The 18,615-nt window shown below is 42.1% G+C and overlaps 1 protein-coding gene across 1 annotated transcript; it reads left to right on the forward strand.

The window, feature by feature from the left end:
- The first annotated feature begins 1,647 nt into the window (after nt 1-1,647).
- On the forward strand, nt 1,648-18,166 carry LOC130207147 (sodium- and chloride-dependent GABA transporter 3-like). The gene is made up of 13 exons (XM_056435622.1): nt 1,648-1,913; nt 4,837-4,974; nt 9,804-9,915; nt 10,057-10,189; nt 12,528-12,662; nt 12,820-12,923; nt 13,284-13,408; nt 13,503-13,615; nt 14,146-14,283; nt 14,368-14,470; nt 16,343-16,443; nt 17,660-17,830; nt 17,951-18,166. The coding sequence occupies exons 1-13, from the start codon at nt 1,760-1,762 to the stop codon at nt 18,065-18,067; spliced, it is 1,644 nt and encodes a 547-aa protein (XP_056291597.1). The 5' UTR covers nt 1,648-1,759; the 3' UTR covers nt 18,068-18,166.
- Nucleotides 18,167-18,615: the final 449 nt, after the last annotated feature.

Here is an 18,615-nt window from a genome sequence, read left to right on the forward strand (position 1 = left end):
CAAAAACCATGGCAAGTAACATTCAAGGGGAAAACAAAGACCCCTAATGGACAAAAAAAATAATAACTAGCTGAGCTAAAAAAGCTCTCAACCCCCCACCAACCAAATTTTTATTTTGACAATCTAAACGACAGCTGGACTGGAGATCGTATTTATTAATTTTCTGTATGTGTATAATAAACATAAAATTTTATTTTTAATATAGCCAAAAAAGTAAAAAATCATTTTACTGAACTCACCCTAAACCAAATAAAACCATTGTTGTCACACTAACAATACATAAATACAACAAACAACAAAAAAATAAAATACAATACATGAAAAAAAAAAAAATAAGAGAAAATGAAAGAGTACTGACAGAGACCAAGACCCACTAAAGTAAAAAAGTCTCCTCCTCTCTAAAACTTTTAAAACTCTCAAACTTCTCAATCATATCTGTAACCAGCCTGTCAGCCTTCTTCTGGAGGTGTTGTGTCTGTTTTTCAAGAACTCTTGTGTTTTTTTGTTTAGTTCGGTTTTTAAACAGGGTTGGCTTCATGCTGTTAGCGTTTTTTAGCTGCATTTTTGTTCTCTTAACTCCAACATCTTAGATTCATATTCTTGTCTGAAGCTCTGTAGATCCCTCACCACCTTCCAGAGAGTTGAGAGTCCAGGACTTCAGGAAACAGACAGGGAAAAACAAAAAAAAACAAAACAATTACTCAAAGCTCAGCAGCTCAGCAGCTATCATAGCATAGGCTCGAGTTAGCACTACGCCCCTCCGCGGTCAGCGCGGGTCTGCGCTTTTATTTTAAACTGTCCTCTTGTTCTTTTCAGCTCTTTTCTTGTCATATCTCGCTATTCAACCGTGGATTGTCAGGTGTTGATGTAGAGATAGTTTTTTTTTCCGACGCGCCATCATACTAAAAAGCTTGCTAGCTATGTTGCTCCTGCTGCTCTGGGCAGCAGGGGGCAGCAGCAGGGTGCCCAGTGTGGCCCAAAACACCCCCAACCAGCCCACAGAACTATGCCCAAAAACAATACAAAAATATACCAAACTTATACAAGTTCAAACTTCAACAAATTTACATAATTGCAAAATGTATTGTAAAATCTACAAAAATTTTTTTTTTTATTTTAAAGCAAAAGCAGTTTTGCAGTTTTATTTTTTCTAAATCCTAAAATTGTCTTTTGTTGTTAGATATTATATATTAATCATAATTAAAATAAATAAGTGTGTACGCATCAGTTTGGTAGAGTTTGGGTATGATATTCATGTAATTTGCATGCAAAATAGTCTACCCCAACCAGGACAAAAAATTCAACCACACACATAACAAAAAGTGCCCGCCCCCGCAGGAAAACCCCCCCACCACTGAACACTGGAACTATGGGAGGAGGGACACGTCTCCTGATCATAATCAAATATAATCAATCGCACATTTGTTTAGCGCCCCCTTCATCCTCATCGTCCCATGCCATTGTGCCGCCGTCATTGCCAAAAAAACTGAATGTGTTGTGTACACACCACACACACGCAAGAGGACCAGCGCCCGAAAGGGGGAGGGCTGATACAGGAGCTTGGTCTCCCACACACATTTAGCGCACAACACGGTATATGCTCTTGATTACAGTTTCAAATGGATGCCAAACATTCAGAATCCACTGTTATTTTAATCAAATAATAATTAATTGTGGCAGCATAACATTGGATCAAAAGAACACCCAATTGTATATTATTAATGCATATTTGGTCCTCGACCTGGTGTACTGTTCTTTGATGACTTCTGTCCGTGCAGGTGTCTTCCTGTTGCCTTACTGTTTCTTTGCCGTTCTGTGTGGCGTGCCACTCTTCCTGATGGAGACTGCGATTGGTCAGTACACACAGGAGGGCGCCATCACCTGCTGGACCAAGCTCTGCCCGCTGGCACAGGGTAAGCACATTGTTAAATATATTGAGCATGATAATGGTAAAGATAGCAAAATAACCTTTTTATTTAACCCTCCTGTTATGTTGCGGGTCAAATTGACTTGTTTCAAAGTTTGAAAATCTAGGAAAGATAAATAATTACTTTTTCGACATAAACTTCTGCTTAACTTATTTAGTGTAATCAACATGAAACAAATAATGTATTTGCAACACCCTTCTCCGTCCCGGCCAACTCTGGTTCCCCGTCCCCCTTTTCCGTCCGGGCCGGCTCCAGTTCCTCCTGTCCTAGTTTGCTATCTCTATCCCGGCCTGTCCCAGTTCCCTGTGCTCCGTCTTCGTCCCGGACGGCTTTAGTTACTCGGTTCCACCGCCGTCCCGGCCGGTTTCAGCTCTCCTCAGCCCGCTCCCCCTTCCTGTGTCCCTCTGCCTGGTGGTCGTCCCCCGGCCCGCCCCCCGGACTGCTTCTGCCGTACTCTTTGTCCCTCCTCCGGCTCCCCTCCACCCACCCTTGTTGATCCATTGGGACGTCTGGTATCCGTCCCTTAAGAAGTCTGTACTGTAACTCCCTGTTCCGTTTCTCCTCTGTCTCCTGTGTTCTGCGTCTCCTCTAGGTCTCCTCTGTTTCTCCTCTGTCTTGATTGGTTAATTCCCTTCACCTGCCCTCAGCCACTCCTCTGTCTCCCTGATTGCATCATGCTGTACACCTGTGTTTTCCCCCCTATATATTGTGCCAGTCTTTCCCTTGTCTCCTGTCGGTTTGTTGTCTTTATCTCAGTCTCGTAGTGTCTCGATGTCTCACTCGCAGCCTTTGTTCGCATGGTGATTCCTAGTGTTTTTTGTAGTTGCTTTCCAGTAGTGATGGTGAGATGAAGCCTCATGAGGCATCGAACCACTTCAGCCAATTGGTTCGAGAAAGGGTTCATTTCTCGAAGCTTCATGTGCTCACGACACCACCTACTGGCCAAGTGCATAATCACAGGCAGCTGTATCTGAACCACATAATGTGATGCATTGAATGTGTGTGTGTCTGTTATGGCTGTTGGGAATGACTATGAATTACAAAAATGTATGACCAAATCATTTCTGTACATAAATTATCACATATGTGCAAAATAAAATATTTTTTTTATGTATTCTGTGTGTGTAAATGTTCCCAAAATGGTAGTAGGCCTATCATATGATACGGCAGGTTGTGTAATAATGTTATTATGTCACTTTAGGAAAATGGCATGGGCTTAAGCAGGCAGAGGACAGTGAACGTGTGTGTGTGGAACTAGGAAGAGGGGACTGAATATGCTTGTGTAACTTGGACAGTGATGTACAGGACAGGGGACATTTTATTCATTTTTATTCAGAAATAACAGTTCCATCTTATCACCTATCCTTCTCTCCTCACTCTCCTAACTCTCCAAACTATCTCTCTCTCTAAACTCTCCAAACTCTCAACCAACAACCCACATTTTGAATGGAGCCTGAGGGGTTTATATTGCTGTCAAACCTCCCGGCAAAATCTGAACCACTTCCCGAAGCAGTCACGTGGTACAGCCGGGCAGCGAGGCTTCGGATGTCATCATTTTTGGCTCCTCCCTTAAATGAAGCAAGCCTCGATACGCGCTTTGAGGAAACGCCCCCTCCATTACTCGGTACCCAACCCTAGTCCTGAGTCACCTGAGCCTCACTCCGTGACAAACCTGTGACACCCACCAAGTTTCAACACACACACACACACACCTCCCTGTTCAAAGCCCATATGTAAAGTTGTACACATTTCAAACTTCAAACAAAAGAAACCGGTGTTTGTTCTGGGAACCATCTCTATCCTGATATGTGCCCATCACCCCACATGAGAAGCAGTTTCCAGACCAAACAATGTTTCTCATCTTCTAACTTTCCCCCTAAATACACCTTTATTGGACATGGGACACTAATGTAAGGGTTTCTGTCATGTCTCTCCAAATAAACATGCTAATATAGCACTTCTAATAGACTGTCTGTCTGACTATCTGACAGAGTAACACACACCCTATTGCATCACAAACTCGGACGTGCACACACACTCTCTAACGACTGCACTTGTGTGAGAAATACAGATACTATTTTGACGGGTACTTTTTTTTTTCCCAGTGGGAAAACTCCACCCATATTTATCAGGGGAGGGGCCAAACATACAAAATGGTTTCTAAGAAGTCCTACAACATTACACTCTGCAGATACATACGAGTGCACCAAGAGGATGACTGCACTCTGGCCATCTTTTATAATATAATTGATGTATCTTAATATTTTTAATAAACATTTTACTTTCAATATAAATCCTTATGACACATAAGTGTCTCATCTCTATTTATCGACATCACCCCATGAAAAAGAAAAATTACAAAATGCAAATAAAATGTAGAAAAAAATACATGTTATGGTAGACTAATGGAATTCATATCTAGATTTTTTCAATGTACCTAAACAATTGTTTGAACATGTATTTTTCATTAAAACAAGTAAGTTCTCCTGATTGAACTCTGATCTATGGAGGGGTGAATAACTCAATTCCACTAAAAACGGATTGAATTGTTAGTAATGACATTGATGATGAGGTACAAACTATAGTTATTAGGATTTTTTGGTTTCGGACCACTTTTGGGTGATTCAACATTAACCGGGTCAAATTGACCCAGGAACATCATGGCTGTACCTAAGAAACAAACATAACAGGAGGGTTAATAAAAGTCCAAGAACCACCAAAGTCTCATATTAGGATCATTTCCCTTTAGCCAAGTAAACGACAGAACCATTACCTTGAACAAGATTCAAAGCAGAGTAATAAATGGAGGAAGAGCACAGTTACAGAAAAATGAGACACGTGTAAATGTCGCCACTAAATGGGGATTTTGATTGATAACCCTGTTGTTGGATGTCCTCTCTCCTTCCAGGGTCCGGCTATTCTACCATTGTGATCCAGCTTTATTCCAGATTCTATATCATCATCCTGGCCTGGGCCCTCCTCTACTTCTTCTATTGTTTCAGAGACCCTTTGCCCTGGGCCACCTGCAACAATCCCTGGAACACAGGTCAGTATGGCTTGCTAACTCACTGTTAGCTCAGCTACACGTCATCGGAAAAGGACGTTGTCTACTATGTCCACTTACTACAGTCTATAGACATTTCTAGGAATCCAATTGAAATTGCTTCAAACGCTTATCTTGTTCAGGGTCGTTGGGGCGGCCGCTCCAATGTCAGCTGGGAGATTGGGCGAAGGATGATTTTGCATATCTCCATTGCACATTACTAACTCTACTTCCTCCCCGGAGTCTTTGCGACTTTACGTCTCAGTGGACCTGACTGTGTCTGAAGCTGGTCCTGGGTCCCTGAGCCTGCTTCCTGCATCCAGACTCAGGCCTGGACCTGACCTCATTCCCAATGGCCCTGCCTCCTTCTCTGGGCCTCTTGGCTCAAAGGTTTCGACCTGCGTTTCCGCCAGCCTGTGAGCTGTCTGCTGCTACCTGCACTGCTACCTGCTCCTGGTGTGCCTGCTGCGCCTGCTGCCTGCTTCAGCCGGCCTGCTGCGCTGCCTTTGCAGCGATCCTGTGTTTCAGGTGTGTCGAAAAGCCGTATTTTAGTTTTGGGAACTGAACTTCAGCACTGACAATGAAAGTCTTGCTTCTAGCACTGCTTCTCTGGAACTTTGAGCAAAGCGGCACTCGTTGGGGGAGTGTACCGAGGAAGGTGCACTCTCCAGTGATAATGCCCTGCGCGGGTACCAGCGTTTCCCCATGAATCCTTCGGGCAGAAGCCGAGACACTTTCAGGCGGACTTTTCTGATTCAGTGAAGTTGGTCCGTCTTCTCTGCCTGTCTGTGCTGAAAAGATGTTTTAAATGCTCTGACGTCTCACTCGTTGATTTTGTTAACTTGAAAAAATCAAGTGAGGAGGTGCCTGGCAATTTGATAAAGCAGAGATTCTTGATTGTTCTGTTATTATTGATTTCAGGAAATGTCCAGCCTAATCCTGGCCCTGTTGATATTACACAATGTAATAGGAAGGAAGCTTCATGTTTTAACACTCCTGCTGATTTTAAAGCAAGGGCTGGTCTAGGTTTTATTCATTTGAATGTACGCAGCTTAATTGCCAAACTTGATATTATCCGCATTTGGGCAAGCTCAACTGATGCAGATGTTATTGTTATATCTGAATCTTGGTTGAGTAAATCTGTTATGGACAAGGATGTCAATATTGATGGGTATACTGTTTATAGAACTGATCGACCTAATAGGGGAGGTGGAATTGCTATTTTTATAAAAAGTAAGTTTTATGTAAAGGTGCTACTCTCTAAATCAGTGAGCAAACAATTTGAAATGTTGGCTCTTGATCTGGAGGTATCTAAAAGGCTTCATATTACTGTGGTTGGTTGCTATAGGACACCATCAGCAGTCAGTGAAGCTCTTCCCTCTTTAATGCAACTCATATCAGGATTACATTTTAATGAAATTGTTTTGATTGGTGACTTAAATTGGAACTGGTTAAAACCAGTGTCTGATCATTTTAGGGCACAATGTGATTCACTAAATCTTTTCCAGATTGTTGACATGCCCACTAGACCGAATCTTAAATGTCCTGAAAAATCTTCTTTGATCGATCTTATTATAACTAATGTCCCCCATAAATATTCTCCTGCCAGTATTTTCGCAAATGACATTAGCGATCATTGTGTTATTGCCACAGTTAGATGTACAAAAATTCCTAAAACTAAGCCACGTATCATCATAAAGCGAAATATGAATCATTTTGTGGAACAAGGGTTTCTTCATGATCTCTTTTCTCTGACTGGGAACGAATTAACCTCATTGGTGATGTTGAAAGTGCATGGAAATTCTTTTATGATGGTTTTATTGGAATTGTTGACAAGCATGCTCCTTTCAAAAAGTGCAGGATAAAAGGCTGTGATACTCCATGGTTCAGTTCAGATTTATCCAAGATGCTACATGAGCGGAATGTGGCTTGGGCCAAGGCAAGGGGTTCTGGTCTGGAGTCAGATTGGCTGCTTTTTAGGCAACTGCGCAATGCTTGTACAGTTGCAATTAAAAAAGCTAAAGCTGAGCATTTTTTAAGTGAAACGTCAAACAACCTCAACAATCCAAGACTGTTTTGGAGGACAATAAAATCTTTATCTGGAAGTGGAAATGGTATTGAGCTTCCCGCTTGCATTGTCAAGGACTCTAATGACATCTCTGACAAAGCCATCATGCTGGACTGTTTTAATGAGCACTTCATTGCCTCTGGTTCCCTGTTTGACACTCTAAACCATCCTCATGAGAAATCCTCTGCTTGTTTGGGTCGCCAGGAAACTGTTGGTGAGTCTTTCAGTTTTAAGCCTGTTACTGTTACTGAAGTGCACAAAGCCCTTAAACTTTTAGACACAAGAAAACCGGCAGGTCCGGATAACCTAGAACCATATTTTTTAAAGTTAGCTGCTGATTTTATTGCACCCCCTTTAACATATATTTTTAATCTTTCCTTACTTTCAAACGAAATTCCCCTTATATGGAAGTCTGCCTTTGTTCTCCCCCTGTTAAAAGGAGGAGACCCCACACTTTTAAATAATTACAGGCCTATCTCCAAACTGTCTGTTTAAGACTTGTGAGTGAGCAACTTAAGGAGTTTTTAATCATAAACAATATTTTATCTGTCTATCAATCAGGTTTTAGAAAAAAACATAGTACAACCACAGCAGCGTTAAAGATAGTAAATGATTTTATTGAATCTTTGGACAATAAACAACACTGTGCAGCCCTTTTTATTGATTTGTCCAAGGCTTTCGACACTGTCGATCATGCAGTAATGAAGCAGAGACTTCTTACTATTGGACTGTCAAAACATACTGTCTGTTGGTTTGAAAATTATTTATCAAACCGATCACAGTGTGTACAGGCTGAAGGCATCACCTCGAGTTCTCTTGATATAATAAAAGGTGTGCCACAGGGTTCAGTCCTTGGACCACTTTTATTCACAATTTATATTAACAGTATCGGTCAAAATGTGCCAAATGCCAATTTTCACTTTTATGCAGACGATACTGTCATTTACTGCTCTGCTCCTACACAGCATCAGGCTTTCTTACACTTACAAACAGCCTTCGATACTGTGCAACACTCTTTTAATGAGTTGAAATTATTGTTGAATCCTGATAAAACGAAGTTGATGATGTTTACAAACTCAAAAACTAAGCCATTGAACCTTCCAGCTATGATTTCATTTCAGGGCAAAGTGATTGAGTCTGTATCATCATATAAATACCTGGGATTCTTGATTGATGACTCTCTCTTTTAAACCTCATATTCAGCAACTTGTTAAGAAGTTGAAAGTGAGGCTGGGTTTCTATTTCCGAAATAAGTCTTGCTTTTCTTTTAATGCTAAAAAGAGACTTGTTGCTGCTACTTTTATGCCTGTGATTGATTATGGTGATGTCTTATATATGCATGCATCTTCTCAATGTCTCCACTCCTTAGATACTGTCTACCATGGAGCATTGAGGTTCATCATGAATCTTAAGGCTCTGACTCACCATTGCTCCCTGTATGCGAGGGTTGGTTGGACTCCTCTGTCCATCCGGAGACAAAATCATTGGCATGTCCTTATTTATAAAGCTATTCTCCACGTACTTCCATCGTATCTTTGGATGCTAATTCAGCTGAAAACCCCTGGAAGCTACCATCTTCGCTCTGTGACCTCTGCTCAAGGCCTCCTCTTGCTCTCCGTCCCTCACGTCCGTTTGGAAATGGGGAAAAGAGGTTTTAAGTTTGCTGCTCCTGCGGCTTGGAATTTGCTGCAGACAGACCTGGGTCTCCGGGAGCCGGTCTCCTTAGGTGTTTTTAAAATAGATTGAAAATATTGGAGGGAAATTCATTTAGCTGTCGATGTTTTATATGACGGCGGTATGTGCTCCTGTGTGAGCTGGGTTGTGTTGGCTTGAGACTTAGTTTTGGTTTTATTCATGCTGTGATTTAGTTTTTCGTTTTATATATTGTCTGTCACTGTTTTATGTTTTATGTTGTATTGTATAAACTTTGTGTGACGTGCTGCTGCTGCTGTCTTGGCCAGGACACTCTTGTAAAGGAGATTTTTAATCTCAATGAGGCATTTCCTGGTTAAATAAATAAAAATAAAAAAATAATTTAAAAAAAGGCCTGGCCTCATTGGTCCGACCTCTTTCCCGATGCCTCCTGCCTTGTGGGCCGGCCTCCTACCATGGCCCTGCTGATTGTGGAGAGTTGAATCGTGGTCCATGCCTACTAATCACTCATACATTTCTTTCATACTCATTGAATGTGTTGTAACTCACTCTGTAATGCTATTCATCTGTACACGTCATCTCTTGCTTCTGTCCATCCGGGGAGAGGGATTCTCCTCTGTTGCTCTCCTGAAGGTTTCTTCCCTTTCTTTCTCCATAAAAGTTTTATTTTTTATTTTTTACCTGATCCGATGTGAGGTCCTGGGACAGGGATGTCTATGTGTACAGATTGTAAAGCCCTCTGAGGCTAATTTGTAATTTGTGATTTGGGGCTAAACTAAATAAACTGAAATAAATATATATGCCAGAACATGTCTTACTGGAGCCACCAAGCACATAACCATAGCTTCATAACTTCAGAGGTGGCGCTGTGTTAAGCGAGCACCGTAGGATGTCACAAGGAGAGAGGAGAATCTGACTTGCTTTTTGAAAAAGACACGCAGTCTATATATATATTTATTTCCAAATCAGATTGTATCTTAAAAGTTCGAAACATGCAGTGTTTATGAGCATATTTACATGCTAGCAAACTATGCTTCATGACTGAAACTATGAGCAACTGACATCAACTGTGTGAGATAACCACGTAATCAGTGTGCCGTCCTCTCAACAGACAGATGTGTGGAGCTCACCTCCACGAACTGGACTGCAATACACGGGGGCAACCTGACAGTAAACTGGACATCTGGAAATCTCTCAGAGTCATCGGCCTCTGAGTTCTGGCAGTGAGTGGGTGTGGTCACATTAAGCTCATAATAAATCACAGGGCGGAGGCAGTTGATCAAGTATTGTGTGCATTCTGTTTTTTTGTCAAATATGCAAATTGTTGGTGCAACCGTTGTTGACTGTCTGGTGTCCCCGTGCAGTAGAGGAATACTGTCCATGTCTGGGGGAATAGAGGAGGTCGGCTCAGTGAAGTGGGAGCTGCTGCTGTGTCTCCTGGCCTGCTGGGTGGCCTGCTACTTCTGCATCTGGAAAGGGGTCCGTTTCACAGGAAAGGTCAGACTTGGTGTGAGGATTCAGGGGCCTTGTATACCTTTAAAACTAGAAAGGTGCACAGAGTAGAGTGCGCATCTCCAGGTGTGTCTGCAAGGACAATTTATGTGATGTTTGTTTGCTTGAATGAATACAACCCAAAATTGCATGCTTAACACACACATGGCATGCTATGTGGATGTACTACATTAAGCAAGACTTTCTGTGTATGATACGTGAGCCCAAAGATGAACCCGGTCATCGTCATCTCCTTTTTTGTTAAAGAGACACCCTGTCAAAAAGAGCTGTTGAGCTCAATACTAAATGTTTGTATTGAGATATGAAGCACATAAGCTACATGTGTAAGCTACATCCTCTCCAAGATCCTTGAGAAAGTGGTCGCAAATCAGCTGTGCGACTTTCTACATCATAATAGTTTATTTGAGGAGTTTCAATCAGGATTTAGAAAACACCACAGCACCGAGACAGCATTGGTGAAAATTACAAATGACCTCTTAATGGCAGCAGATAAAGGACTCCTCTCTGTCCTGGTCTTGTTAGACCTTAGTGCTGCATTCGACACCATTGACCATGACATCCTGTTACAGAGACTGGAGCAGTCGATTGGCATTTCAGGCACGGCACTAATTTGGTTTAAATCCTATTTATCAGATCGATCTCAATTTGTATTTGTAAACGATGACGCCTCGATAACCACCAACGATAATCACGGAGTTCCACAAGGTTCTGTGCTTGGACCAATTTTATTTACCTTATACATGCTTCCTTTGGGCAATATTATCAGGAAACACTCCATAAACTTTCATTGTTATGCAGATGATACTCAACTATATTTATCGATAAAACCAGAGGAGAGCAACCAACTCGGTAAAATTCAAGCATGTCTTAAAGACATAAAAACATGGATGACCTGCAACTTCTTGATGTTAAACTCGGACAAAACCGAAGTAATTTTAATCGGCCCTGAGCACCTCAGAGATCAATTATCTGGTGATGTGGATTCTGTAGACGGCATTGCCCTGGCATCCAACACCACTGTAAAGAATCTTGGCGTTATCTTTGATCGGGACTTGTCCTTTAACTCCCACGTAAAGCAAATCTCAAGGACTGCATTCTTTCATCTCCGTAATATTTAAAAAATCAGGCACATCTTGTCTCAAAAAGATGCAAAAAAATTGGTTCACGCGTTCGTTACTTCGAGACTGGATTACTGCAACTCCTTATTATCAGGCTGCTCTAATAAATCTCTTAGGTCCCTCCAGTTGATCCAGAATGCTGCAGCTCGCATTCTCACTAAAACTAAGAAAAGGGATCACATCACTCCTGCACTAGCTGCTCTGCACTGGCTCCCAGTAAAATCAAGAATCACTTTTAAAATTCTTCTCTTAACCTACAAAGCCTTGATTGGTGATGCACCATCATATCTTAAGGAGCTTGTAGTACCATATTGCCCCACTAGAGAGCTGCGCTCACTAAATGCGGGACTACTTGTAGTTCCTAGAGTCTTAAAAAGTAGAATGGGAGCCAGAGCCTTTAGTTATCAAGCTCCTCTTTTATGGAACCAGCTTCCACCGTCAGTCCGGGAGGCAGACACAGTCACCTCGTTTAAGAGTAGACTTAAGACTTTCCTCTTTGACAGAGCTTATAGTTAGGGCTGAATCAGGTTCACCTGGTCCAGCCCCTTGATATGCTGCTATAGGCTTATAGCTGCCGGGGGACGTTTTAGGATGCACTGAGTACCTATCTCCTCTTTTTTCTCTCCTTAAGGATGAATTTTCATCTCTCAATCACACGTTACTAACTCTGCTTTCTCCCCGGAGTCCTTTTGACTTCACGTCTCATGGGGTCATCGGACCCTATGAGACGTCATAGATCCTATCTGCCTGATGGATCATCGAGATCCTCCTCTGTTGCTCTCCTGAAGGTTTCTTCCCTTTTTTTCCCCCTGAAGGGTTATTTGGGATTTTTCCTGATCCGATGTGAGGTTTTGGGGCAGGGATGTCTATGTGTACAGATTGTAAAGCACTCCGAGACAAATTTGTAATTTGTGAAATTGGGCTATACAAATAAACTGAATGTGTATGAACTTGTACAAATTGAAATCCAAACATGTCAAATTGCACTGACATCAATGAACCATCTGTTTTCTGTTACCCCACAATGCAATGTGCCCGAGGGTCTTGAATGGCCGTCAGCCTTGTGAGATTTTGAGGCATGCTAAAATGTAATTTTCCCCCCGCTTTATTAAGTTTTCATGTTTTTAGGCGAGATAAGTAACCAATAAGATTCAGGTATATTTAATAAAACATCTCCTAAAATGTTCTGCTTCTAAACTTTCCAGGTTGTGTATTTCACGGCGGTGTTCCCTTATGTGATGCTGGCCATCCTGCTGGTCAGGGGGTTGACGCTGCCAGGAGCCTGGCAGGGGGTGGTCTACTACCTGTATCCAGATCCTTCTCGCCTGGCAGACTTTCAGGTGAAACACTGTAGACAAATCATGCAGCTTTACGGGCTCTGGTTTGTTAGAGAGGTCACGTTGTTTCATGCTGCTGTTAATGTCCCAGCTACCTGAGATTAACAGTGAAACAATAATATGATACTGATATCCTAGCTACATGTTATATGTTCATCAGGTGTGGATGGAGGCTTGCGCTCAGGTCCTCTTCTCCTATGGTGTTGCATCAGGAACCTTGATCACACTGGGCAGCTACAACAAATTCAACAACAACTGTTTCAAGTAAGTTACTTTTAGATTTAGAAATCGTCAAACTCGCCTTAAACCTACATTATCTCTATTGGCCAGCAGGGGCCGACTCCTCAGAATGCAACATTGAGATTGTGTAGTCTATGAGAAAATGACACTACTTCTCACCTGATGTATCAGTTAACATTGTAAACATGAGTTTATGGTCTCAATCGCTATTTTAAAAAAAAGACTTAAACGGTCAGACCCCCAATTTGAATGTCGGAAAATTTTATTTTAAATTTACAAGGATCTACAACCTGAGGTCCACCAGTTGGACAGCCGGGTCTTTGTCCTGTCGGCACATTGTCCACTCAGTTCTGCTCTGTGTGCTAAGCTCATTGCTGTCTGCAGGGACAGTCTGTGGCTTTGTGTTCTCAATAGCGCCACCAGCTTCATCTCTGGCTTCGTAGTCTTCTCGGCTCTGGGCTTCATGGCCCAAAAACAGGGAATTCCCATCGACAAGGTGGTTGATTCAGGTATGATTTGAATCCAACAGTGTCCGTCTGTGACAGACATGGGACCCTCTCACTGGAACACAAGACCGCTTAAACATCTCTTCTGTCCTCCCAGGGCCTGGACTTGCGTTCATAGTATTTCCTCAGGCTGTTGCCATGATGCCGCTGCCTCAGCTGTGGGCCGCCTGCTTTTTCCTGATGCTCATTCTTCTGGGACTAGACACACTGGTAAGACCAAGCGATGCAGTTAATATCCTGCACAAAGTATTCTCCTCAAGAAGAAAGACATGCTGCAACTGTTTATGCTCGATCAGTGAAGACTTATGTATGAATGTAGCTTAAAGTTTCGGTGTGACTCTATGGGCAACAATGTCGGGATGATGGTCAGTCGATTAGTTGTCCCCAGAGGATGAATTCTGATTTTTCCGACTGTTATTAAATGTCTTGTCAACTATATGATTGATTGCCATGCAATGTGGTACAAATATTTATGGTGCATGGCTAGTGGAGCTGGGGATTGAACCGCCAACCCTCTGATTGAAGGACAACCCTACTTACTACTGAACCACAGTCGCCCCATAATTTGTATTTTTGCCTCTTTATGGTGCCTGGAGCATTTTAAGGACTTTGGTGATCTTCTGACTTTTCATCAAGTTAACATTTGAATTAAATAGCCAGTAGATGCACTTATGCCCCATGAAGAATAATGTGGTTAGTAGTAGTAGTAGTAGTAGTTTCTCTATTTGTTCATGTGTTAGTTTGCAGGTCTGGAAACTATCACATCGTCCGTCATTGACATGTTCCCGGGACAGATGCGCAGACCTTGGCGCAGAGAAATCTTCCTTTTTGTCTTCTGCTCCATCAGCTTCATCATACAGATCTCTCTCACCACTCAGGTATGACTAACAGGCCCAAACACACACAAATGAAGACCATTTGGAGGCAACACTTCATTAACGTAGCTCTTCTGTGGTGTCCAGGGAGGAGTGTACGTCTTCCAGCTGATTGACTACTATGGTGCCAATGGAATATGTGTAGTATTTGTGTCTGCGGTCCAGTGTGTGGCTGTTGGATGGGCTTTTGGTAAGTGGTATACACACAATGTTTAAATTAATATGTAGCTAACAAAATGTAATAGCACTACCCATGCATCTGCCCGAGAGCAATTCAAACTACAGGGACTTTGTGCGTTTTCACCAAAGGATCAAATGGGCCACATGTATCATGTTCATATTTGACGACTCCACACCTCACGATTTAGGGCCAATGCTTGAAGTCTGTGATGGAAGATACATTTTGACGTAAATAGTGTCTTAATTACATCTTGCCAAGAAATAGGCCCCATAACATTGTGATTGAACATAATTCACGATTTTGCAAATTTCAATTCAATTCAATTCAGTTTATTTGTATAGCCCAATTTCACAAATTACAAATTTGTCTCAGAGTGCTTTACAATCTGTACACATAGACATCCCTGCCCCAAAACCTCACATCGGACCAGGAAAAACTCCCAAATAACCCTTCAGGGGGGAAAAAAAGGGAAGAAACCTTCAGGAGAGCAACAGAGGAGGATCCCTCTCCAGGATGGACAGGTGCAATAGATGTAATGTGTACAGAAGGACATTCATGTCTGGATAGAGTTGATCATTTAAGTTCCTCTATCATAGTTTATGAACCCACATGTCTTCTTGTAGACGATAGATTTTGGATAAATCGTGAAGAAAATAGTTCTGAGAACGTACGGTACATTGTTGTTGTGTGCTGTTTTACCGCTTTGTTGATGCAGTAAAGTGTTTAAACAAGGCAAACATTTGCAAAAATCAGAAATAGTGTTTACTTATTAGAGTGGTGTCTACAGATGTATATAATGCTTTATAATGTTCCTTTAACATAACATTTCTTTATAGTATTAAAACCATTTGGTTTTAGAACCTATTTTTCAACAAGTGGTTTCCAGCCAATCTATGTGTGCCCTGCATCCAGGGACGTGCGGTCAGAGGAGGCAGGTGAGGCCTCACCTGTCATCATGAGTAATAAAAGTAAAACATTTAAATATAAAAATAAATAATGATAACATCAAATTTATATAAAAATGTGTCCACTGATCTTTATGTATGACTAATTTAGAACATTTTATTGTCAAAATCGCTGAATTTGCCTATTTCCTGTTCAAATACAGGATGGAACGAGATTTGAGTCGACGAGTCGAGCCTCACCTCTAATTGCGCAATCCATCACAAACTGGGTTGAGACATGCAATTGGCCCGTGCGGGTTGCCGTATCTCTGCATGTCGCCAAAATAATGTTTGCAGATTACGTTTATTTGCCCTGATTTTCCACAGTCTGGCTAAGGTCTTTAACCATTACCGTTTAATGTTTGTAAGTGACATATTTAGTTTTGCTGATGGGAAATAAAACCGCAGTGACAAGGCGCAGGGTGAGGCAGATAATACTCTGCCGCCCTGAAGGGGGCGCACGTGAGCCAATGGGTACTTGTTGCTGCTTCTTCTACGCAGAGGCGCCAGGCGAGTCAAGTCCCTTTGTTTTTGTATTTTGCCACGGCAGACTGAAACATGGAAGAGGATTATATATCTAAGCTTAAAAATGTCTCATAACTGGACTTTCAGTCAAAAGTGGACGTGATTAACACAGGGAGACCAACACCGGAGCTAAAAAGTTTGCTTCAAACTTTTTCTTACCTTTACGTATCTGTAATATGTACCGTGTGCGTGTGTGCGCGTGTGTAATGTGTGAAGAATGCTGATGAGACACGAAATAACCAGTAGCCAAGTGAATAAGCTTCCCTTTTGGGTTTATATATTTGTAAATCTGACACTAAAGGAGTCAGTGCCTCACCAACCATGAACCTCACCGCACGTCACTACATCATGCTTCTACATCAGGAGGTCTTGTCTTTTAAATTAGCACCAACAAACTTTATTAATCATACAGGAGCTGACCGGATGTGTGACGCGGTGCAACTTATGACAGGACAGAGGCCGTGGGGTTATTTCACACTGTGCTGGCGCTACTTCACCCCTCTGCTCTGCATGGTGAGTAACACACTGTAAACAGCTGCAGGGGACATTTCTATCTATCTATTGATTGACAAGTTCAAGCCAATTCAAATCGGGTTTTTTTGTAGAGCCCAACATGACAAATTGGAAATTGAGGCAGGAGGCACAAAGAAGGAGGAAGGGCAATTGGGAAGGAGGCCAGGGGCTGGATGCAGGAAGCAGGGGCAAGGAGTGAGAAGCCAGGACCAGCTTAGGACACAGCCAGGTCCAATGGTACCTATAATGCATGAAGGCAGAAAGACTCTCGGGAGAAAGTAAAGTTAGTAATTCGCAATATAAAGAGAGACGTAAAGGAGAGAGCTAAGAGGAGAGAGAAGCTCAGTGTATCCTAAAACGTCCCCCAGCAGCCTATAAGCCTATAGCAGCATCTCTAAGGGCTGGACCGGTACAGATCTGAGTCTTAAGTCTACTCTTAAATGTGGTGACTATGTCTGACTGAAAGTGGAAGCTGGTCCATGGAGCTTGATAACTGAAGGCTCTGGCTCCCATCCTACTTTTTAGGACTCTAGGAACCACAAGTAGCCCCACATTTAGAGCGCAGATCTCTTGTGGGGCAATATGTTACTTAAGATATGATATCACATCACCAATCAAGGCTTTGTAGGTGAGGAGAAGAATTTTAAATTATTGATTTGACAGGGAGCCAGTGTAGAGCAGCTAATACAGGAGTAATGTGATCTCTTTTCTTAGGTTTTGTGAGTACACGAGTTGCAGCATTCTGGATCAACTGGAGGGATTTTAGATACTTATTAGAGCAGCCTGAAAATAAGGAGTTGCAACCAAAATGCTAAGCTAGAGGCTTCAAAACTGCAGTAGACAAACCAATGGGTTACGTCACAACGACTACATCCACTTCTTACAAACAATCTACGTTTCTGGTGACTAAGAGAAGAACAAAAACTAAATTGCAATAATTATATTTGAGACAAACCTAAAGTGGGACGCAGCAGAGAACACATACTTTAAATTAGACTATTTCATTCACAATTGGGGCTACGGCCAAAAGCTGGGAGTAAAAATCTGTACCAACCTCAAGACTGGATGCGCAATTATTTTCAATACTCAACTCTTTTTTTTATTGCCAATAGTGACTCTGAAAACACAGACACGAGGCAACCGTGATGCAAGTCCTATCGATTAACAGCGTTGGCGTGTTTGTCCAATGAGTTTGTCGCTCTGATTCCCCCTCAAGGTTTGCTTCTTCGGCTTCTTCCTGAACCACCAGCCCCTGACAACCAGTGGGGGCTATATGTACCCAGACTGGGCCTACGGTGTGGGCTGGGCCATCGCCCTCTCCTCCGTGGTCGCAGTACCCATCTGGGCTGTCGTCAAGATCTGCCTCACAGAGGGCACCCTCACACAGGCAAGAGCACCAACACATCCTACTTACTTTGACAAATTCTGCTTTACTTTTGTCATATTTTTCATTGCCCCCAATAGACAACGGATCAATATAACCACATACTTTTACTTTCCTCAACAGCGTCTGTCTGTCTTGTGCCGTCCGGTCGTTGATCCTGTTGATCCTGTTGACCCCGAGTCAATCAAACGTGGAACAGAGATGAAAACAATGCCAGCTCTTTCACCAGATGTGTTATGACTCGGAATGAAATGTAATTCTGGATATCTTGTGAACAATAAGTGACTCTTTATAATATTTGTGTGATTAGCCCAAACTTTATAGTATTCATTAAACATTATGAATCTACTGTTAAAATTGTTATCAGTTTATTTCATATAGCCCAATATCACACATTTACTTCAATTCAATTCAGTATATTTTGTATAGCCCAATATCACAAATTACAAATTTCCCTTAGAGGGCTTTACAATCTGTCCACATACAGTACGACATCCTCTGTCCCAGTACCTCACATCGGATCAGGAAAAACTCCCTAGAAATAGAAAAAACCCTTTCACGGGGAACACAGGGAAGACACCTTCAGGAGAGCAAGAGAGGAGGATCCCTCTCCCCGGATAGGCAGAAGCAATGGATGTCATCTGTACAGAAAGAAGCATGAGAGTTACAACACACTCAATGAATATGAAAGATTGTATGAATAGTTCGTAGTAGGCATGGACCACGACCCAGACCTCCATTATCCATTAGGCAGATGAAGGTTGTTGTGGCTGGATTTCTTCTCGGTG

Source organism: Pseudoliparis swirei, chromosome 17 (assembly GCF_029220125.1).
Source record: "Pseudoliparis swirei isolate HS2019 ecotype Mariana Trench chromosome 17, NWPU_hadal_v1, whole genome shotgun sequence".
In the NCBI taxonomy this organism is placed as follows: Eukaryota; Metazoa; Chordata; class Actinopteri; order Perciformes; family Liparidae; genus Pseudoliparis; species Pseudoliparis swirei.